The 24,394-nt window shown below is 48.7% G+C and overlaps 1 protein-coding gene across 2 annotated transcripts in view; it reads right to left on the minus strand.

The window, feature by feature from the left end:
- Nxn (nucleoredoxin) overlaps window positions 1–24,394 on the minus strand; it is a 144,377-nt gene that overhangs the window by 10,695 nt on the left and 109,288 nt on the right. For both annotated transcript variants that reach the window (XM_059271231.1, XM_059271232.1), the window contains exons 2-5: window positions 10,400–10,517; window positions 7,102–7,235; window positions 6,558–6,658; window positions 5,525–5,631 (exon numbers count right to left, since the gene is read on the minus strand). In XM_059271231.1, coding sequence (XP_059127214.1) covers window positions 5,525–5,631; window positions 6,558–6,658; window positions 7,102–7,235; window positions 10,400–10,517 — 460 coding nt within the window. The remainder of the gene's footprint in view (window positions 1–5,524; window positions 5,632–6,557; window positions 6,659–7,101; window positions 7,236–10,399; window positions 10,518–24,394) is intronic.

The raw sequence follows: 24,394 nt of genomic DNA on the forward strand, positions 1-24,394 counted from the left end.
GTAAGATAGGAGTTCAGAGCAGATATAGGTTAAGTTTGAATTTCAAGTGATGGGATGTGTCAACTTTTATGTTTAAAATGAAAATCAGAACTGAAGGGCAGTAGGGCTGGCATGGAGATGACAACCCAAACCACACCCTGGCAAGATCAGCAGCCAGTTCCACTCGTCAGCTCTCTCTCCTCCTGATGCCCCCACCCTCAAAAGCTCGCTTGTGCTAAGAGAGCGAAGGAGCGGGCAGAAGGAGCTGGCTTCTTTCTGAGTGGGCGAAGCTCAGAAAAACTCAATCCAGGTCAGAGAGATGGGCCTGGACCAACACGGACTTGGTCAGAAGATGCAAAAGCGGCTCAGTCTGCAGCGAGAGACATGCGTGGCTATGTTCTCATAAATCCAGGGGCCAGCTGTCAATCATCAGTGGGGCAGATCTGCCAGCTGGCAGAGTCAAACTGCCCGTCCACACGGGAGCAGACAAGTCAGTCAGCACAGCTAAGCAGTGCAGCACTTCCCAGGCCTGAAGATAAACCGACTAGACATGAGTATTAGTGGGGACACATTTCAAAACCATAATGGAAGTGAAAAAAAAAAAATCAAGTTGGAGAATTACATTATGACAGCATTTAAAGTATGCTTCCAAAAGACACACTAAGGAAACGTTACATTATTCATGGGTTCATATGCATGCAGGGAAATGCGGAAGCAGCTTAGGAGGTTGCGAGCGAGCAGATATATGGTGGTGATTCCCAGGGGGAAGGAAAGCAGGCGCGCGGGGGCCTTGTCTTTGTTTGTAATGCTTCTCTGCTCGTCCTTCCTTCCTTTCTCCTCGTTTTTTTTTTTTTTTTTGACAGTTGGGAGTGCTGAGGAATGGACACAGGACCTGGGTTCTATTCTAAATATCTGAACAAAGTCTTCTTGGTGTAGTATGGGTGTTTATTGCATTATCCTCTGTTCTCTCCTCTATCTTTTTTTTTTTTTTTTTTTTTTTAATGTGCTCACAATTAAATGCAACAAACAAAACAGAACACCAAGGCCACTCAGTGGATTCCCCGGCTGCCCCGGCCGCCCTCCACCAGCAGACAGACAGCTCTACACAGAGGTGCCAGCCCTTTGAATACGAAGATTTATCTAGCAAAAACAAAACAAAACAAAACAAAACCCAGCCAGCATCAGCCACTTGCCCTCTACTGATTGAAAAGGCACAGCTCTGAAAATGCCGTTTTTATGTTTATAGAATGCTTCAAATCCATTTTCTGAGGGAAGTAAGGAAGAGGGCAAAGGAAGGGGCAGAGAGGGGAGGAGGGAAATGGGAAATGGGAGAGGAGGAAAGCAGGGACTAGAAGAGAAGAAAGAGTAAGAGATGGATTGAGCAAGAGGGGAAAAAGAAACGGAAAGCTCTATGTTGGGGACGGCAAGGCTCTACATTATAGCCACCCAGCCAGAGCCAGCTCCTGCCCTCCCACGGGCTGGAGATGAAGGAGAGAGGAAGGACAAAAGCGTCTGGGTCCCTCACCCAGGACAGAAGGGCCCCTAAGCCTCCCTGCAAAAGAACACGGTGTTCTGCAATACTCTCCGCAGCCCGGGGTTACTTAGACAATGGCTAATGAGATTTGCCTTTTGCCAAGTGTGTCTAAATGGTTCCCTTAGAAAGGCATTTTTAAACAGCTTATAGGGCCCCAATTCCCCAGTCTGCACAGAGTACTGGGAGCAGGGAGGACTATGGGGAACCCAGCTCTTTCAGAGAGACAAAGGAGATGGAGGAAAGCCAAATGCCAGATCCTCAGTGAGCCAGGGTGGCCCCACGATGACGACAGCTTTGCACAAACTCAGGGCTGAGTCCAAGGCATCTACAGGGAGCCAGTGACCAGGCAGGCCACTGGCAGCTGCCAAATTTGGTCCATCTAGCTTAGGGCAATCTTGTCAAGACTTGTGGCACAGCTACCCTGTGACAGGGGTGCCTCACTCCCTGTGACACCGCAGCTAACTCTGGAGGGAAAATCTCTGGTGTAGGGGCGCTCTGGGCCTAGACCCAAGACACTCAGAGAACACGGTCCTTTTGCATTATATATTTTCACTCAAGTCAAGACAATAGGGAGGGAGCTGGAGAGATGGCTCAGCAGTTAAGAGCACTGGCTGCTCTTCCAGAGGTCCTGAGTTCAATTCCCAGCAACCACATGGTGGCTCACAACCATCTGTAATGAGATCTGGTGCCCTCTTCTGGCCTGCAGGGATACATGCAGGCAGAACACTGTATACATAATAAATAAATAAATCTTTAAAAAAAAAAAAAGACAATAGGGAGATAGGGAGGACCCAGGTGACGGTCAGATCAAGTCAGTCTCTCTCTCTCTCTCTCTCTCTCTCTCTCTCTCTCTCTCTCTCTCTCTCCTCTCTCTCCTCTCTCTCCTCTCTCTCTCTCCTCTCTCCTCTCTCTCCTCTCTCTCTCCCCCTCCCTCCCTCCCCCATTCCCCAAGAAACAAAGACCAGGTGGCAGTAACTCAGCCCGGGTATAGCTCAGGGATGCTCCTAGCACTTCTCTGGAAAGCTACTTCACCAGCCTGGCATGGCATGGCTGCATGGAACTATGATCCTAGCACCTGGGAGGCAGAAGCAAGTGGAATATTACTGTAAGTAAGTTTGAGGCCAGCCTGGGCTACATAGCAAGTTCCAGGCCAGCTAAAGCTACATAGTGAGATCCTCTTTCAAAGCAAATAAATAAATTGATAAAGGTATGTGCCCTGTGCCTGCAATCTCAGCACTGGAAGGCTGAGGTAGGAGGGTTACTAGTTCGAGGCCAGCCTGGGTTACATAGTGAATTCCAGTCCAGCCCAGGCCATACAGTGAGACTTTGTCTCAAAACAAAACCACCAAGGGGCTGGAGAGATGGCTCAGCGGTTAAGAGCACTAGCTGTAATTGCAGTGAACCTGGATTTGACTCCCAGAACCCACATGGTGATTCCCAACCATCTGCAACTCCGGTTCCACAGAATCTGACACCTTCTGCTGGCCTCTGAAGGCACCAAGCACGTATGTGATGCACAGACATGCATACAGGCAAAATACCCACAAATATACAATAAAACTTAAAAAAAAACCCTCCTAAAAAATAAAAAATAAATAAATAAATGAAAGGTCAAATACACCATCTGCTTGAGATGCTAAGCTTCTAAATGGTGCTATGAGATAATTTCCTATGGATAAATCCCTATAAGGTGGGATTTCTTCATTTTTAATTTATTATTATTATGTTTTAAAAATTATTCATCCAGACTCACTGCTGTGTATGAGGAACAGGAATTCTTGAAAACTTGATGTCCCTATATTGCTAAAGCCATGTGACAGTAATCTTCACCATCAACCTGACTGGGTTTGGAATGACCCAGTGTATCTGTGAGGGCATTTCTGTGGAGGGCTAACCGAAAGAGAAGACTCACTCTCCATCCCATGGGCTATGGCCAGGACAGAATGAAGTGGAGAAGGGACACAAGTCAGCAGAGTGTCGCCATCCCCTTCTCTGCCATCTGAGCCATCGGGCTGTGAACTGAGAGCTTCGGCCACGCCTTCCTCATCACACCTCTGAAGCAGAGACCCTGGGTAAACTTTCCTCCTTCAAGTTGTTTGTTAGGTACTGTGTCACGGTGACGAACTGCTCACACAGTGAAGATGGGAAACCCATTGTCATCAGAAGAGCCTGCCACTGAAGGACAGTAAAGCCTAACCGCTAGGGAAGCCCTGGGTCTCAACCAGCCCACCAGTATGACTTGCCTGTCGAAAGGCCTTTAGTCACAAGCTAGGGAGCCTATGGATGGCCTTGAGGACTATGATGCTGGGAGAAGCCTCTTGTCCACCGAGCAGTCACAGAGAGATGTGTCTCTTTTAAGTAGAAAACTGAGTCACTTTTAGAGTGAGGAAACTGAATCCCATTGGTGGAAAAGTCAAAGCCCCACCCCATACATTTGTTTGTTTTTACGGTGTGGGGATGGAACCAAAGCAAGCACCTACCCTGGTCTTTCCCACGAAAGACCCATTTGGTTATGGGAAGGAGGTGTTCATCTAGCAAAGGGAGGCATCTAGCTTGTGTCTGTGATATTACTTATTTCTGGACAACACTGTAACGCAAATCCAATGATCAACGCTCTGATGAAATGTCTTCAACTGAAAGATAGTATGAGTGCAATACATGCACGCGCACACACACACAGGCACACGCACACATACACACACAGGCACACGCACACACACAGACACACACAGAGGCACACACGCACACACAGACACATACATGTCAGAAGCGCTTCATCTATATCACTCCTCATCAATTTTCTGTCAGAGGTTCATCACGCCCAGTCTGCAGAGGAGGAAACCGAAGCTCAAGGACCCCAAGTGACGGAACCAAAGATTATCCTTTTAGTCATGACAGTGAAGCCTTGGAGGGCAGTTCTGGTCCAGCGACGTGGAAGCACGTGCTCCACAGGCCATCCACGTCAGAAGCCACCATTCGCTGGGACGAAAAGCCACTGTCGTACCAGAGCAAGCACTTACAAACACCACCCCCCCCACCTGAACCCCCAAAGCAAGCAGCAGTAATGAGGTGTAAGTCATGTTATATGCCATAAAATTCACCCCAAGTCATCTTTAACAGCTTTATTTTATTTTTTAAATTGTGTGTGGTTTTGTGCGTGTGTGTGTGTACATGGACGAGCATGTTTATGTGGGTACCCAAGGAAGCTGGAGGAGCCATCAGATTCCCTGGAGCTGGAGTTACAGGTCGCTGTGAAGCTCTTGACATGGATTCTGGGAATTGAACTTGGACCCTCCGCAAGAGCAGTGTAAGCTCTTAACTTATGAGCCATCTTTCCAGTCCCCAAGTGATCCAGAGATCCGCCTGCCTCTGCCTCCCGAGTGCTGGGATTAAGGGCATGCGCCACTACTACCTGGCCCAAGTAATTTTTTTTTTTTTTTTTTTTTTTTTTTTGGTTTTTCGAGACAGGATTTCTCTGTGTAGCTTTGCGCCTTTCCTGGAACTCACTTGGTAGCCCAGGCTGGCCTCGAACTCACAGAGATCCTCCTGGCTCTGCCTCCCGAGTGCTGGGATTAAAGGTGTGCACCACCACCGCCAGGCCTTTTCTGTTTTTTTTGAGACAGGGTTTTTCTGTGTATCTTTGGAGCCTTTTCTGGAACTCACTCTGTAGCCCAGACTGGCCTCAAACTCACAGAAAACCACCTGGCTCTGCCTCCCGAGTGCTGGGATTAAAGGCGTGCGCCACCACTGCCCGGCGGCCCAAGTAATTTTTAAAATGATCTGTTTGGTTGGTTTGGTCCTATTGACACAGAGTCTCCCTATATAGCTTAAACTAGCATGGTACTGGCACTCTACCTGCCTTTATCCCCAGATACTAGGATTACAGGCTTGCATCACTGTGCTTTGTTTCAAAGCTGTTGTTTCTCTGCTAAAAAGGAGGGCATGGACGTGGAAGCCCAGACGGGCAGGTCTCCATCCAGGTCACACAGAGTCCCGGCCTGGGATGCCTACCTTGGATTCCATACAGTCGGTTGAGACGCGACCGTCGGGCCTCATCGGTGTAGGGGACAGCGAGCCATGGCATCTCACTAAAGTACTGTTTGAAAGACTCCTCTGACCTACAGAAAGATGTGGAGAAAATTTCTTTATCCTGTGTGTATTTCTACTTGGTCCTTCTGCTATCACCAAGTTGTACAGCTCCTACAGGGTTAGGGTTCCTAACCTCAGGTTCCTAACCTAGCTCCGCAGACACCAAGATAGAGGTGTTTGATACTCTACCCATTCTGCTGTTCACCAAGAAGCAAATACTCCATCCACAAGGTAGATGGCAGCCAGACCACGCCCACATCCCCTTGGCATCCCACCAATTATATCTGTGTGCAATTCTTCATCATCAGTGCAGACACATTTTATTTTATTTTATTTTATTTTATTTTATTTTATTTTATTTTATTTTTTGGTTTTTCGAGACAGGGTTTCTCTGTGTAGCTTTGCGCCTTTCCTGGAACTCGCTTTGGAGACCAGGCTGGCCTCGAACTCACAGAGAGCCGCATGCCTCTGCCTCCCGAGGGCTGGGATGACCAAGCTGGCCTTAGATTCAGAGATCCGCCTGCCTCTGCCTCCCAGAGTGCTGGGATTAAAGGTGTGCCACCACCACTGCCCGGCTTGTGTGATTTCTTATCCATGTGCATTACAATAGTCTTAGACAGAGTTTGTGACCAGATTGAAGAAAATGAATACATATCCATGCAAAACCGTCAGCACCGTGCCAGCCTCCAGCTCGCTTCCACCCTCCACCCTAGATTTCCCCTTCACCATCTCGAGAGCTGAACCAAAACTGCATCTTGATTTCAGCTGACCACAACCTAGACTGAAATGGGCCTCAGTATTTGCAGCGAGGTTTACCTCAGTTAACATCCCAGATCTGTCTTCCCCCGAGCCCTACTCTGTGGGCTCCACTGAGGAAGAAATATGAGGTGAAAGAAGCGGGTCTAAGCCGTCATTGGGAAAGCGGTGGAGCTCACACTTCAGGGGTACACAGTACCTGTCTGCGCTGACAAAGATGATCTCAAACTTCTGGCCTGCTTCCTTGATCTTCCGGTAGGATTCCACCAGCACTCGGGTGAGGCTTCGGCAGGGTGGACACTGAAAGACAAGACCCCCTGCCGTGTTATGAGCCTTCTCTACTTCCAGAAATGGCTGTGGAGAGGTCGTTTTCTTTTTTCTTTTCTTTAAAGCTTTATTTATTTATTATGTGTACAGTGTTCAGCCTGCATGGATGCCTGCAGGCCATAACAAGGCACTAGATCTCATTATAGATTGTTGGGAGCCACCATGTGGTTGCTGGGAATTGAACTCAGGACCTCGGGAAGAACAGCCGGTGCTCTTAACCTCTGAGCCACCTCTCCAGCCCGAGAGGTCGTTTTCTTGCTGTTACCATCATTCATAGCATGAGCATTTACTGTCATCAATGAGCAAAGCCTGGGAACTTCTGCCAGAGTCCCCCACCCCGGGAAGCCAAGCTCTCAGGCACAGTAGTGACAGTCCTGCTTCCCTCAGTCCAAACTAAGGAGAGACCAAACACTCACCCAATGTGCAGAGAAATAGACTCCCACGTGAGACCCCTCCAGGCTGCTGCTCTCCAGTGACTGCCCGTTATTTCTAAGCAAGGGCCCTGCAACGACCTCCCGGAAGGGCTTAGGTCCCCAAGGGAATTCCAGACCTGGAACAGGCAACAGATTGCGAGAATGTCAAGGCTCTTTGCGATGGCCTGGGATCTGGGAGTCCTCAGAACTGTAGGCACAACTTTGTCACCATGTAGTGTTTATGAGCCCAGCCACAGGATCTGCAGCTAACGCAGAAACAAAAGAACTCAGGCTAGCAAGAGGGTTCCGGGGCTAAGGGTGTCTGGAGCCAGGCCTCACAGTTCAGTCCCTGGGATGTGCAAAGGAAGGAGTGAACAGGCTCTGATGGAATCTACATGTATGCTGGGGCATGTGTGTGCCAACAAATACACACAACATACACAAAACAAGTTTTTAGAAAATGTAATTTAAAAAAACCAAAGAACTCATCCGTGGCACAGCCTCATTACCACCTAGGCAGAGGTTCCCACGCCCGGAGGATGAGAAGGCCCCTCTCCAGAGGGCTATCTCTGGATGCAGAAGCAAGGTTAAAGATGAACAAGCAGAGGAGAGAGGAGACCAGAGCAGACCTCCTAGGTAACTGACAAACGGCTGGGTCTCTAGTACCTGCATCGGATACTACCCTACCCAGACCGCCATTTAATTCCATCCTGCCCGCCTCACGGTTCCCAACCCAGAATGGATACTGGAACCCACTGTGGGATTTTCAAGTATGATGCTTCTGGGCCCCAGAGATCCTAAAGCAACAACAGGCCTGCACTGGGGCCTAGGGAACCAAGTGAAGATTGAAATGTAATAAAAATGGAAATCTCCAAAGCCTAGACGGTCAGCATTCAGACAATACTCAGGCTCCCAGCAGGAAGAGGAACTAACATGTTCCCAGCTCAACACATTATTCTCTCACAGGGTGGTCCATGGCCCACTGCCTCAACATTGCCTGAGGGGTCAGGGATGAGAGTCCAGATAAAAATACAGGTGTCCAAGCCCACCCAGAAACCAGAGGATACAAAACACTATGGAGACAGTGGCTAGGCTGCCTATACTGTTAACAATCTTGGGAGTTGGTGAGGTGTGAGTTCACAATGTCTTGACTTACAAAGGGCAATCCTTCTACATAGGATATCCCCCTCAACCCCCTAACCCCCTTCCTCTCTCAAGTCTCCCAAAACAGCTCTGACTAGCCTGGACCTCACTATGTAGATCAAGTTGGCCTCAACTGACAGAGTGCCACCACATACATGCGTCTGCCTCCCAAGTGCTGGGATTAAAGGCGTGTCCCACCACACTGGCCTTGCTATCCATTTTTTTGAGAGTAGCTCAGGTTGGCTTTGAACGCAGAACCTTCTGAGCCTCCAGAATATTGGGGCTTCAGGTATACACTACTATATCCAGGTGTGTGTGTGTGTGTGTGTGTGTGTGTGTGTGTGTGGTTTTTTTTTATTGTAACTAGGGAAGAATCCTCCAGCTGGGGCAGTAAGCAAGGCAGCGGAGATATTGCAACTCATTTTCCAGCAGTGCGAGGGGGAAAGCGCAGACCTTGGCCAGACCCCGAGTAGGTGGTCCAGGCAGACTTCCAGTACACAGCAGCTAGCGGGTCAGCATGAGCAAGGCCACCGGGACCTGGGACATAAACTGCAGCAGGCCAGGCGGTGCACTCACCAGAGGCCAAGAGAACAACCCAGAGACGAAGACTTCGCTGGATGACATGGTGGAACCATCTGAACCCCCAAATCCGAGATCCAAACTTTTTTTTTTTTTTCAAGACAAGTTTCTTTCTGTGTGGCCCTGGCTGTCCTGTAGCTCACTCTATAGACCAGGCTAGCCTCAAAATCACATGAGATCCGCCTGCCTCTGCCTCCTGAGTACTGAGGTTAAATGCATATGACACCACCGTCTGGCTCCCAACTTTTTTGACAGTCAAGAAATTTCAGATTTCAGGCCTCAGCACTCAAGAGGCTGAGACAGGAAAAGGGCACAGATTCGGAGCAGCCTGGTCTATGTAGCAAGTTTCAAGGTAGCCTGGGCAAACAGGGAATTCCTGACTCAAATAAATACATAAACAAACAAATAAATATATAAATAAATCTTGCTGGTTATGGTGGTTCACGCCTTTAATCCCGGCACTCAGGAGGCAGAGGCAGGCAGATCTCTGTGAGTTTGAGGCCAGCCTGGTCTACAAAGGGAGTTCCAGGACAGCCAGGACTGTTACATAGAGAAACCCTATCTCGAAAACAAAACAAAACAAGAAACCCAATAAATAAAAACAAAAAGTTTCAGATTTGGAGGTTAAGGACAGTCAGTTGGTAACATATATGCAAATATCCCCAAATCTGAAAAACTCCAAACTCTGAAGTCTTTCTGTTCTCATCCCAACTGAGGACAGAGTCTAGGAATACCTGCCTCAGGTACTCCCCAGGAGGGATTCAATTCTACCCCGCCAGCCCACGAGTCTCAAATCCAAATGTACGTGAGAACTCACTGGGGAGGGCCAGTGGGATTGCTGAGCAGATAAGGGTGCCGGCTGCACACTCAAGGACCTTTTGGATAAAGGATGCTCTCTGGTTTATTTACACGTATCTGTCTACTGTGCATGTGGAAGGTCAGTGGACAGCTTGTAGAGGCTGGTTCTAGGAATGGAACTCAGGTTGTCAGGCTTGGCAGCAAGTGCCTTTACCCACTAAGCCTTCTGCTCTCTCCTCTGTCTGTGTATATTTCTTGTTTTTGTGGAGACAGGGTGTCCCTGTGTATCGCTGGCTAGTCTGGAACTTGCTTGTGTAGACCAGGCTGGTCTTGAACTCACAGAAACCTACCTGCCTCTGCCCCCTGAGTGCTGGGATTAAAGGTGCACATCGCCACGCCCAGCTTCTCTATATTCTAGAAGAGGACTCCCCGCTACACACATGCACATCGCAGACTCTTATTGCCAAGGCAGCTGCTGTCCCTGAAACAGCACTGGAGGTCAGTATTTGGGTCCTTGCTGCCTTTCAACAGCCTCCCCAGCCCTCAAAGCTCAACATTCCTTCCCAGATCCCATCTGCTTTGGGCCAAGAATTAATGCCCCCTGGAGGGACATTCTGAGCCTTTAAAAATCTTAACCACGACCTGGAGAATACAGTAATTTCATCAAGAAATTCTCTAGCCATGTAAACCTACTTACAGTACTTCATTAGTATTGCTGTCGGGGGGCGGGGGGGGGGGGGAGATGGGGTGGGGGTTGGAAAGTCAAGCACACCCAACTTACCTTCTGGGTCATCTCGGATCACCAGGAGCCCATTCCTGCACACGACCTTTCCTGTTGTAGCATCTAGGAATATTAGCGACGGAATGTTGGAGATTCGGTATTTGTTCCAAAGTTTAAGCTATAAAAAGAAAAGTATGATAAGGTGGTTAAACACAAATGAAATTAATTGCAGTGTTCTTTCAAGTCCCTCAGCCCCAGGAGGAGATGAGTGGAAAAGCTTTAGAAAGGAAAAACGATACGGGAATAACTGGCTCAAATCAGAGCTGCCGGGCAACAGGGATGTTAAATTATAACTCCACGTGCCCCTATGTTCTTGTAGGTGTGGAGGACCCTGAGGCCTAGAAAGGTTCATGCTGTGACAGAGGTGGTTGACAGAGGGACATTTAGTCTCTTACCAGTCCCCAGGGAACACCTGAAAGTCACAATAAAGAACTGCCATCTTAAACCACAAAAAGATGCAACAAAGAAAGAGAATTACAGACCAATCTCCCTCATGAACATTGATGCAAAAATGCTCAACAAAATATTGGCAAACCGAATCCAAGATACATCAAAAAAAATTATCCATCACGGCCAAGTAGGTAGGATTCATCCCAGGGATGCAAGGATGGTTCAACATACGAAAATCTGTCAATGTAATATACCATATAAACAAACTGAAAGAAAAAACCACATGATCATCTCATTAGATGCTGAAAAAGCCTTTGACAAAATCCAACACCCCTTCATGATAAAGGTCTTGGAGAGATCAGGAATAGAAGGAACATTCCTAAACATAATAAAGGCAATTTACAGAACTGCCATCTTTGGAGAACAATGGGACCTCTACTTCCCAGGTGACTTGGGAAAGAAGGGCCTCCACCCAGCAGCAGCCAGTCACCAAGCAAGGAGAAGGGGACAGGCTTCCTAACAAGAAGAAGTCGTTAGAATGTGCTGCTCTCTACACTTGTCCAGGCCTGTGATTGGAATAGCATCTTTGCTATATATTTGTGCCATTTGTCTTGCTGAACGCAGGCAAAAAACCTGCCCCAACCCTCAGCCCTCGGTGCCACTCCAAACAGCCTCCAGTCTGCTGGCAGATGTTGGCGTTGGCAGGGAGAACTATTAGGTCTAAGAAGAAGGACGCTGAGAACCTGGGAACATCCAAGTCCTGGCAGAAGCCAGATTTTCCCAGGCTCTATTGCTTGTTCATGGCCATGGGGCGAAGACTCTTTCGGTGGGCTGCTGTGTTCTCGGAAATGTAACCACCAAGTCGTCCTAGCACCAAAACCACGAAGGGAACTGTTGGGTTAGCTACATAGCTACAAACGGAAAGAAGCAAAAGACAGATGCTCGAGGGTTGTAGGACTCCCTTCTGGGGGACCTGGGAGTCCAGGCAGGGAGGCTTAGGCACTGGCCAAACAGTACAAGGGTATGTGAAAGGGCAACAGACTCCAGAAGGGGAAGGAGCATGTGGCTGGGGCTCTGATGGTATTTCATGCAATTCCAGGCAGAGTATTTGCCAAGAAACTGGAGGCTTCTCAGTCTATAGAGACACAAGGCTTGGCGGAAGGCTTGTTGGATCCCTGCTTCAAACTGGGTGGCCATGCTTGATTGCTTACCAGCCCCACATTTCCAGTGGGCTCACAAAACAGCCTCTTAACAAGAGTGGCTGTGAGCGGCTGTGTGCAGCTTCAGGACCACCATTGCATCATTCCACAGAAGCCTGATGCTGGGCTCAGATCAAGCATCTGTTTATTGTTAATTGTTTTAAGACCAGGCCTCACCACATATGTAGCTGAGGTTGACAGCGTTAGCTATGAAACTCAGGCTACCCTTGAACTCTGATCCTCCTGCACCAGTCCTAGCCTTTGATGAAACTCCCCCCCCCCCCAGCTTTTTGAGACAGGGTTCCTCTGTGTAGCCCTGGCTGTCCTGGAACTCACTCTACAGACCAGGCTGGACTGGAATTCTGAGATCTGCCTGCCTCTGCCTCTTAAGTGGCACCCAGCATATTCATGAAACACTTCAGAGGTCTGACAACAAACAAGACATTCCACTGAAATTAATAACTTAAATTTGCAGTGCCCGAATCCAACCAGGTTACTTAAAGGTGTCCAAGGCAGGGGGAGGGTTGTGCACTGGAGAGATAGTTCAGCAATTAAGAGTACTTGCTCCACAATCATGAGGACTGGAGTTCAGATCCTAGCACCCATGTAACAAGCCTGTCATCCTTATACAAATGCCTGTAACCCTAGTTCCAACAGGAGCAGATACGAGCATCACTGGGGCTTGCTGAGACTCAAGACCCAGGTATAGAGAGAGACCCTGCCTCAAAGAAATAAGTGAGCATCAGAGGAGGGCACACAATACCCTCTTCCTTGTGGGTACACATACATGTACATTTTCTGCCCCCCCATACACAAAGGAAGGAAAGAAGGAAGAAAGGAAGGGAGGGAAGAAGGAAGGAAGGAAGGAAGGAAGGAAGGAAGGAAGGAAGGAAGGAGAAAAAATTTTAAACAGGAAGATTGAGATCACTGAATTGAATTTTTGTTGTTTAAGATATAATTCTTGAGGAGGAAAAAAGCTGCTACTTCAAAAATTTGGGAAACAGCAAATCACAAAAATGAAAAGAGTTAACCCAGGATCCGTTTCTTGGGAAAGCTGAGACCATGCTCTGCTCCCTCCAGCAGCAAGGGAGAGAGCCCATTTCCTAGCTCCCTTGCCAACGTTATCACAGATGCCAGTTCTTCAGATCTGATGGAGAAGATGCACCTCGATTTCCTGGCTATCTGTGGACTATTCCTTTACACTGTGTGAATACATGTCACTGTGGTTGGGTTAATAAGAAGGTGACTGGCCAACAGCTGGGCAAGTAGAGGTTCTGTAGGACTTGCAGACAAGAAGAGCATGAAGAAGAAAGGGAGGAGTCTCAGAATCTCAAGTAGACGTGGAAAGAAGCATGCCGTGCTGAAAGAAGGTACTGCCATGTGGCAGATGGTAGTAGATAAGAACTATGGGTTCATTTAAGTTATAAGCCTAAGCTAGCAGCCAAGCATTTATAATTAATAAGTTGTCTCTATGTGGTTATTTGGTAACTGGCTGGCAGGACAGCAAAGCCTGCCTGCAGCTATCTTATACTCACTGATGTTAGCATACACATAGCTAGTAATATATTGTCAGCTCATATACAGTTAACGACACATCAGGTTTTCTTCTTGTACATGTTTTAGAACCAGCAAGTGCTGAGATTCACTATGCAGCTATAAACTGAATGCCTACTACATGCTAAGCCTCTTTTAAACACAAGAGGAATGAGAAAGAACAAGGCAGATGAAGTTACTGCCCTGGTAGAGCTTCTGCTCTCATGGGTGAAAAAGACAATAAATAAAAATAGAAATGGAGCAATAACTTCAGACACTTCTAGGGACTAGAAAGAAACCCCTGCAGGGAAAGCGCAAAGGTGTGCTTAGAAGAATGGCCCAATAAGACACACACATGTACATATATACATATACATACACATACACACACACACACAAGCACACATTTATGATGAATGACATGGGACACAGACTTTTTGTTTGTTTGTTTGTTTGTTTGTTTTCGAGACAGGGTTTCTCTGTGTAGCTTTGCACCTTTCCTGGAACTCACTCTGTAGACCAGGCTGACCTCGAACTCACAGAGATCTGCCTGCCTCTGCCTCCCATGCTGGGATTAAAGGGGGATTATAAAAAAAAAAAAAAAGAAAGAAAGAAAGAAAGAAACTAACAATGATAGCAAAAAGAAATAGTGAGATCAGTGTCCAGGCAGCCTGGGCTCTAGATGCTTGTTAGAGATGCTGCCTCTGCTAGAGGACAAGGACTCAATGCAGACTGTTCCGCCCCAGGTCAGCACAGATAGTTTTTCCTGAAGGATCTACCATGGGGAAGTAAGAACTTCAATAGCCCTTGTCTGCCCTCCTACCTAGAGGGGAGTGCTCCTTCCTCCTTGGGTCTCAGGAGGGTAGCAGCTCATGACTCCTATTTCCAATGATTGTTGGATCTTTGCTTCCAAGTACCAGTCCACTGGCTTAGGGGAAACATTTGTTGCTTCTGTGCTTATAAGGGACACTGAAAAGTTCAGCCTTTTATAGTCTAACCCATCATGGTCTAATTTTATGACAGTGATTTATTTAGGAACTTATTCATTAGCGAGCTCTGTCTGTGGCTGGGCACAGACTTTCTCAGGCTGTAGATCAAGGTTACTCGACTCAGAAATAGTGTGGAAGGCCCAGAAACAATCATACGGACCTTTTCTTTTTTAATATTTAAATATTTATTTATTTATATGTGTATGAGTGTTTGTTTGTTTTTTTTTTTTTGCTTGCATTTATGCCTGTGCACAACATATGTGCCTGATTCCCCTTGGAGAAGAGGGTACCAGATGCCTAGGAACTGGAGTTCCAGAATGTAATGTGCCTCTATGAGGGTGCTGGGAATCAAACCCGGCTCCTCTGGAAGAGCAGGCAAAGCTCTTAACTGCTGAGCCATCTCTCCAGCTGTTCTTATCCCTTTTTAAAATTTCCACACATAGGTACATATCTGTGTGAGTGTTCACTACTTGTGTGCAGGTACCCACAGAGGCCTGAAGAGGGCATCAGATGCCCTGGAGCTGGAGTACAGGGGGTTGTGGGTCTTCTGATGTGGATGCTGGAGCCACACTCAACGTCCTCCAGAAGAGGACACCCTCTTAACCAATGTGCCTTCTTTCCAGCACCTCACCCCTGATACTTGATTAGATCTTAGTACCTGAACCAGAAAGTTGGCCCTTAGGTTGGAGCGGCATCTTTGCCTAAGCTGAGGACTCTATCACACTGAATGGATATGAGAAATGCTTGTGCGGCAAGAATCATTCACTCTGCCTTCAAGTCCACTAAAGGTTTCCCAGAGGCCTCTAAAAACAGGCTTCTTAACCACTGGAGGAAGGGTCACACATACATTTCTGTTGTAGAAAAATGTAGAGATAAACTGGGAGGTGGTGGCACACGCCTTTAATCCCAGCATTTGGGAGGCAGAGGCAGGCAGATCTCAGCCCGAGGCCAGTCTGGTCTACAGAGTGAGTTCCAGGACATCCAGGCTACACAGAGAAACCCTGTCTCAAAAAAAAAAAAAAAGAAAGAAAGAAAAAGAAAAAAAAAAGAAAGAAAGAGAGAGAGAAAGGGAGGGGAAGGAGGGCAGAAGGAAGGAAGAAGTACATATATAGAAAGTGTGTGTGATATCATGGAGCTCATGAATCCTGAAGCCCATTAGTGGGACCTACAGAACTGCAGCATGTTTGTGGGTCCCAAATACAGACCTTTGGCCTTAAAAGAGTTCATACTGTACCAATCTTGACTTGGAAACAACAGGGAGAGCTTTGATACCAACTACCTTTACGCCTGCCATTCAAATGTCAAAAAGAAGCAAGACCTGCCGAAAATCTAAGCCACCAGCATGGTGAAGTGGTTGGTAAATGCCAAGGTCCTGCTGCCAGAGTCCCGAGTCCTTTTTAGACTAATGAATGGCTACAGCATCCAGATCACCTTCATCTTAGGGCAATGGTGCTATCTAGATAAGGTAGCGCTTCAAGCTAAGTGCGCTTTTTAAAAAGCACCCCAAGCAGCCACAAGTAGTGGCGCACATCTCTGATCCCAGTACTCAGGAGGTAGAAGCAGGTGGATTCTGTGAGTCTGAGTCTAGCCCTGGTCTACACAGAGAGTTCCAGGATAGCCAAGGCTACATAGAGAGACCCTATCTCCAAACCCACCATCCCCCAAAAAACACCTCCAAAAGTGAGCTCATATTCCTCTTGGTATTACAATTGAGCTTTCGGGGAGCGGGGCGGGGCGGGGGAGGGGGTTACTGAGGTTTGAACTGAGGGTTTCATGCACTCCAGACCAAGTACTCTGCCACCAAGCCCAGAACTCCCAGATTTAACCATCAGCACTTCATCATCTAAAAGTTTTGTCTGGGAGGAAACATGTCAGCATGGAAAGAAAACAGGCCACCTCCTGGCCCCAAACCTCACTAGACTTCTGTGGGCAGGTCACACCTTACTCAGAGTACATCATACCCACACCGCAGGGTGTCTGAGCCCAAGGCAGGTGTCACATGTGGGAACACTTGAAATGTAAAAGCCGGATGCACATGAGATGCTTCATTAATACTGGAATCCAATTTATGCTTCCTTCCACCTTGTCTTGTCAGCATCCTCTTCAAAGAACGTTTCCTTGTCAGCTTTGTTTTACAGTGAATCAATCAAGTGCTCAGTTAGTAGGCTGTAAATGAGATGATTTACGGAACCGGGGTTTCCTTCCGAAAGCGGAGATTTTGCCATAAGCACCTTATGCAACACTAGTCACTCGGAGACCCTGTTCTATGTCAGCTGTTTATGGCTGTCTCTTAACTCCTCAGCCTTACTTTCAGATTTTCTGATGTGCGCACGCACGTGTGTGTGTGTGTGTGTGTGTGTGTGTGTGTGTGTGTGTGTGTGTGTGTGTTTTGCTCAGGCTAATCTTGAACTCCGGGCCTCAAGCTATCCATCCTCCTGCCTCATCCTCCCACGTGGCTGGGACTACAGGCGTGTGTCCTCATGCCCTGCTGGAATCGTTTTGGCTTTTGTCTCTGTGGTTTTGCTAAGAGAACCCTGACACCACATCTGACTCTGGAAGGAATTCCTCCTTGGTTTCCTGCCTCTGGCTTGAAGGACTAAAAGCAGGGGAAACAGTGCAATCTGATGCAGGCAGGCGGGGGAGGGAGGAGGGAGGGGGCGCTGAGTCAGGCTCTTCCCCTCCAGCTGCCTTTGAACCAGAAGACCAGAGGGAGGGCAAGAGCTCGCGGTCCACTGGGCTCAGATTTTTGGAAGCGGTCAGTGGCAAAGTGAGCATTTTCATCTTTTAAGGTGGTACTGGGGGGGGGGCGTCAAACTGGGGCCTTGGCTATGTCGGACAACAGTATTCCTGAGCTACATCCCCAGTGCAACTCAGGAATGTTAAAAAGGGTCACATTGGTGGTCACTGCTACAGCTGGAAAGTGCAAGGGGCTTTCACACCCACATCTGCCCGCTCTCCAGTGACTATCCTGGCAAAGAGCCCACCCAAGGTTCATTCCGATGGCGCCTGCTACTCACAGGGTCTTTTTCTTCCGGTCTCCTAAAGTCCAGGTGACTGCAATAGAATATGTCACAGCAAACCCCTAACGCTTAGAGATCTAAGTGTTAAAACATTACCGGTTAGGACTGGGCAGATGGCTCACTGGTCAACAGTGCTTGCTGCATAAGCGTGACAGCCTGCCACAGGACCTCCAGCATCCACGGGATGACAGGCCTGCCACAGGACCCCCAGCATCCACGGAATGACAGGCAGGTGCAGTTTCAGCATGGCAGAGCCACAGAGGATCACTGGGTCTCATGGGCCAGCCAGCCTAGCCAAAAAACCTGCATGATCTATGTTAAGGGAGAGATCCAGACTTAAGAGAATAAGGTGGGATGTGATGGAGCAGGACACCTGACAGCTTTCTCTGACCTACACAGGCACACACGCACATGTGCACGTACTCAGACACACACACACACACAGGCACACAGGCACATGCCACCCCTCCTTCCCACACGTACAGACACCACCTGAAGACTTCATCCTTACTCTCCCCACAAATAAACAAATATTGACGATTAGTTTGCCAGATTCAGAAGCAAGGAAACAAACAAAAAAGCAGCGCACAGGAAAAGAAACATTAGCTCAACTTGGCAGAAATCACAAGGATGATGACCAAACAGGCGATCCAGTTTCCAGAAAATTCCAATCCTGGGCCCGATGGCAGGTTCTGGTTCCAAGGTTGTGGTTGGAACAGTCAGCCCAGGGATGCTGGCCAGAAAATCTGTGATAGTGAGCCATGAACAATGCAGCAGCTATCACAAAGGACGGGCCCGGAACTGGTCAACTGTCAAGACGCGAGCCGAAAGCGAGGCTCATCTAAAGCACTCCACCAGCCAGCACCGAAGATGCTTCCGGGAAAGGTGACTTGGTGATTTCTGAGAAGGCCCGGCCCCACAGTGTGACCCCAGATCTGCTCCCAGGCTGAGGACCGGCTCTCGCACTTGACCGAGGGGCTAAAGCTTTTATTTCTCAACAGCTGCGGCAAATCTGTGGGAAGGAGCCAAAGCTAACACAGATGTGGGATTAATCAGCAAGCTGCGTGGTCAGGTCGGCTGGAGCCTTCTCAGGCGGACGCCCCCTGCCCTTCCACCCTTTCAGTGTGGTGGCACTCAGAAATAGATCTTTGAATGCGTCCCACCTTCCTAAACAAACACAACTCAAGGCCATCAAAGACAGCCAGGGGTAAAACCCCCTCCTCCCCCCTACCTTCCAGGCTCTGGAGCCAGGATGCCTGTGTCTGAGTCAGCTACCACTGCTCAGTGATCCCAGGGCGAGACAGCTAACGTCTCCCTGAGCGTCTTCGTCTGTAAAATGGGTTAATAGAACCGCAGTCACGGACTGTGGTGAAGAACAATGAGTTACTCTGAGTAACTACATATATATATGTATTAATATGTAATATATATATATTGGTTTTTGAGACAGGGTTTCTCTGTGTAGCTTTGCGCCTTTCCTGGAACTCGCTTTGGAGACCAGGCTGGCCTCGAACTCACAGAGATCCGCCTGCCTCTGCCTCCCGAGTGCTGGGATTAAAGGTGTGCGCCACCACCGCCTGGCCAGACCAGCTTTTTGATCCCCTTGCTCCTACAACGTGATTCCCAGGATGCAATCTGGACTGTGCTGGGATTTGAACAGCCTGTAGAGCTAATGGCCAAGGATAGTGTTCAGTGTGTTACATATTCAATGAAAGGGAGGTGAACTGACAGAGGAATAGAATAGATGGAGGGAGGGAGGGAGGGAGGGAGGGAGGGAGGGAGGGAAGAGGGAGGGATACGGATACCAGGGTTCTTGGTCAGCTAGCCCAGCTGCCCAGCTGAGCAGTCCATCAGGCTGTTTAAATGGCTTCATGATTCGGCATCCCCCTAATTTCTTGCAGGGAACATTTTCTAAATCACACATGAATGACTGTTTCAAATGCCAGTGGAATCAGGGCTCCTCTCCCTTTGCCTAAGAATGCCTTTGCCCCTGTTCCCGCCCCCCTTCCCATCCTTCCTTTGCCTGGAGTAGGCCCAGAGAACAAAACAGCATGTGAGGCCTGGCAGTGGTGGCCCATGCCTTTAATCCCAGCACTCAGGAGGCAGAGGAAGGCGGATCTCTGTGAGTTCCAGGCCAGCCTGGTCTACAGAGCGAGATCCAGGACAGGCACCAAAACTACACGGAGAAACCCTGTCTTGAAAAACCAAAAAAAAAAAAACCAACCAAACAAACAAACAAAAAAACCAGCAAGTGAGACCAAGGAAAAGATGCCTGTAGATTGGGCCAGGCTGCCTTATGAGAACTCAGTGGCCTCCCACTGCACGGTTATTACAGCACAGGATTTGGAGGACGGAGGGAGTGCCAGGGTCTCATTGGGTAATCCAGGCTGATGGAGAACTCTCTGTGTAGCCCAGGCTCTCTGTGCATTTGAGATCTTCCTGCCCCAGTCTCCTGAGTATATAATAAGGTTATGTGGGGCTCTGACCGAGTATGTACAGGTACAACACAAAGCTGACGGTGCCACCTGCCAGAGAAACGAGCAAAAGAGACCAGAAGGACACTGGCTTAATGAAGCGACCATGCCAGGAAGAGCTCCCCATGTTAATACACCTCCTGCACATGAGCACCCCCACTGTGAAAGGTGAGGGCTCACTCGAACCGCCACTCATGGCTGATTTAGTCCTCGGCAGCCAACCCAATCTTTAGTCAGCGGCCTGTTTGTGGGAGGACAGTATGGGATAGTAAAATGGTCAGGAAGGTGTTCTAGAGCCATCCTGCCTGGGCCCAAATCTTGACCCTGTGGCACAGTAGGTGGGTGATCTTTGTATCTGTTACATCATCTCTCAGAGCCTCAGGTTCCTCGGGAGAAAACTGGGGATTATCATATTGCCTCAGACCACACTGTGAAAATTAAGATTTTAGAGTACAGCTTGGTGCACAGTAAGGACTCCATCAGTGTCAGAAATCATGAGAAAAGTGGGGATGTAGCTCGGTGATTAGAACACTTGCTAGGTTCTATACCCAGAACCACCAAAAAAAAAAAAAAAAAAAAAAAAGAGGAAGGGAAGAGAGGATGAAGGGAAGGAACAGATGATGATGTCACAAAAGAATATGGCCGCTTCTACAGACCATAACTGGAACTACGATGTCCTCTCTAACCTTGGCCTAGCACCCAGGTCAGCTGCAGGTTCCCAGTCTGGTGGGGAGGGAAGGAAGGACATGACCTCTTAGGCCTTGTATCCACTTGGGATTCCTTCAGCCCCACAGACAGGATGACACCTGGTAAACACCAGATCCTTCCTACCTGGGGTGTAGGCACGGACGTCTCAAAGCTTTGCTATTCTTGCGAGATACTTCCTACAACAAACCACTGCAGGTAGAGAGGGTGAAGCTTCACATGCTACTTCTGTCTCTTCACCTGCCCCCGGCGGCCAGTCTCCCACACCTTGCTGGTGCATGGGAAGCTTTGCGTCCATAGTCACACCTCAGTCCCAGGTGATGGCAGGGGCCACACACGATGCTCGGCAACCATGCCCCTTATAACCCGCTCCAAGAAGACCACTGTACTTCAGCTACACTGAGGCAGGAAGCAGAGGGCAGAGAATGGCAACACATGCTCCAGGGTTTAGACCCCGTCTCTGCCACCCTGGGAAAATTACTTATCCTCCCCAGGCTTCATTCTAGTCCAACCATTAGCTGGCCTTGTGGTCCCAACTGCCCAGAACGGAGAGCAGGCCACACACAGGAAGTGCTTAGAAATGTCTTGGGCACATGGTCCACTCAGGAGTCCATGCTAGGGCAATGTGCCTGTGGTCCTCAAACTCACAAGCGCTGAGGACGGAGCTCTAGACCATGGGCTTAGGTGCCACTAGCCCTGGCAGGCCTGGGACCCTGCACCACCCACATAAACACAGACCCTTTATGAGGGACTTCCTGCCAGAGGGTAGGCTCAGGAATTCAGATCAAGAAAAGGGGAGCTGATAGACTGTGGGAGTCCACAAAGGTTTCCAAGTGAGATCCGCGCTTGCTTTACACAGCAGGGCTGCATTAGGGGATGGATTGACCACGTGCATGGTCACCAGGTGCTTGGGATGGGCTGCACTTGGCTGTGCTGGTGGGGGGGTCTTTTGCTCCACCCCTTGGCATATTCTTTTAAAAGCCCTTTAGTAGAGACAGAAGAGGCTGGTGGGTTTTGACCCAGGCCCTCCCGAGGCTATCCTGTGTTTTCTGTCTCTCTCCTCTATATTTCTATCTAAATCTCTTATCCCTCACTCCTCAAGAGTCCTTGGGGTAAATAAATGTGGGAGCTGGCCCCCCACAATAGACAGGCCGGGCTACAAAGTAATGGCCTACCTTTAGAAAAATGGAGGAGAAGGTGGTGGCAGTGATAGGTTTGAAAGGAGCAAAAAGCATACATCGGATAAAACTGCAGCCCACCCAAAGAACCCTGGCTTTATTACAGACATGAAGATTCTTTCCAGGCCGGCTCCAATCTGTTGTTCCTCCTGCCTCACGACAGGGGAGTCACTAAGACAGGTCACTAGTTGCAGCCACAACCAGAGACACGATCTGACAGGAACCAGAAGTTGAGAAGTAAAGAGGCAGACCTCTGGCGGCTCAGAGCCCTGTATCTGACGGCCAGCAGCAGCACCGGCTGCATGGACAAGGCCTTGAACTTGAGATCTTCCTGTCCCAGCTCCCGTGTACTTCACAGTAGCCCAGGTCCTATGATTATAGGAGTAGGGCTCCCACACCATTCTGGGCTTGTGTCTTTGGTGGTGAGGTTACAACGGATACTAGCGAGGGCAGAGCATGAACTTAGTCTGTATCCCAGAGACGGAAGAACTAGGTAGAGGGAACTAAGGAGGTGAGGCACGCTCGGAGAATGCAGCCCTCCTCAGCCTTCTTCAAGAACCACACAAAAAGCAGCTTAATTACCAAACTTCACCAGGAAGCCTCATATCCAGACTGGTTTTCACCAACAACTATAAATTGGTGTGATTAAAGTCTACAAATACAAGCCCCACCCCTTTTTTTTGAGACAGGGTTTCTCTGTCTAACAGCCCTGGGCGTCCTGGAACTAGCTTTTTGTAGACTAGGCTGGCCTCGAACTCTGCCTCCCGAGTACTGGGATTAAAGGCATGCACCACCACACCCGGCTAAAGGTCCCCTTTTAAAAGTGCTAAAATTTGCTGGGCCATGGTGGCATGTGTCTTTGATCCCAGTACTTAGGAGGCGCAGGCAGGTATCTGTGAGTCTGAGGCCATCTTGGTCTACAAGGCAAGTTCCAGAACAGCCAGGCTATTATAGGAAGACCCTTCTCAGGGGAAGGAAAAAAAAAATCAAAATGCTAAAATTCAAAACCCCTCTGAATTCCTCTAGTTGGGGGCTGGCCTGGAATACTCGGTGCCTAATGCTTGGAATATGGCATCATTTCCAGCACCATTTAAAGAGGGCCATTTACCAAGCTGTTCAATTTCCTGCCTGAATGACTCGGTGACTGGGGAGTCTCAGTGTTCTGAGACTACAAAGGGCATATGGCTTCCAGGATCTTCCCTACCAGCAGATGCAGGCTCGGGGAAGTGGCCGGGCTTCCCCACGCTGCAATTCCCACAAGCTGACAGAGGGATTGCCTACAGCCCATCTGGTCCCTAAACCTCCACTGGGCAGAGTGGTTGGGAACACCCTTTTAATAACAGGCTGGGAGAGCTAAAGAAATGGCTGTGAGTCTTCTCTGACATGGGGACAAACAGCCAATCTGAGGGACAGGGTCCCAACCCCAAAGGCAGTCACAGCTAGTGGGGGATAAAGTTTCTGTGGCTTGTGTCACTGTGGAGCTACCAATAGAACTGGAGGGGTGCTCATGTTTCCCACATCCACAACAAGCAGGACGCTTTTGCTTAGACACAAGGACCTTGGTCTATACCCTTCTTTAAAAGACATGTCACCACCGGTCGGTGATGGCGCAAGCCTTTAATCCCAGCACTCGGGAGGCAGAGGCAGGTGGATCTTTGTGAGTTTGAGGCCAGCCTGGTCTACAAAGGGAGTTCCAGGACACCCAGAGCTACACAGAGAAACCCTGTCTCGAAAAACAAAACAAAACAATATGTCACCTGTTTTCAATCCACACTGTTAGTGTTATAACCTAGAGGAGATTTTCTATACCAGATCCTGACAGGGCCCACAAGGTTAAAACAAAAGAAAAGGGCAGAAGCTGGGTGTAGTGGTGCACACCTTTAATCCCAGCACTTGGGAGGCAGACCTCTGAGTTCGATGCCAGCTTGGTCTACAGAGTGAGTTCCAGGACAGCCAAGGCTACACAGAGAAACCTTGTCTCGAAAAATCAAGGTGGGTAGGGGAGGCAGAAGGAAGTCTGAGAATGATGGATGACCATTTTGAAGGAGGACCATACCTTGCAGATTTGGAGATCTGCTTGTCCAGGCAAGGTTACCTGCTATCTGCTCCCCCTTAGCTGGAAGGTGGTAGATGGAACCAATTTACCCCACTTGACCAGCCCTTGCGGCTCCATAGTAGGAATAAGGCAATCATTTACAAGAGCAGATAAAAAGGCTTTGCAAAAATGGACCAGTGAGGCTTCTCTGTTAGTTGGTTGTTTTTGTTTTTAAGATTTAATTTAGTTTTATTTTGTGTGTATGGGTGTCTTGCCAGCATGTATGTCTAAGAAACACATGAGTGCCTGGTGGCCCAAGGGCCAGAAGAGGGCATCGGATTCCTGGAACTGGAGTTGTAAGCCGCCATATGGGTGCTGGGAATCAAACCTTCGTCTTCTAGAAAGGCAGCCAGTGCTCTTAACCTCTGAGCCGTCTCTCCAGCCCCTTGTTAGCATTTTAAATTGAAAAATA

The sequence above is a fragment of the Peromyscus eremicus genome, chromosome 8a, assembly GCF_949786415.1.
Source record: "Peromyscus eremicus chromosome 8a, PerEre_H2_v1, whole genome shotgun sequence".
NCBI lineage: Eukaryota > Metazoa > Chordata > Mammalia > Rodentia > Cricetidae > Peromyscus > Peromyscus eremicus.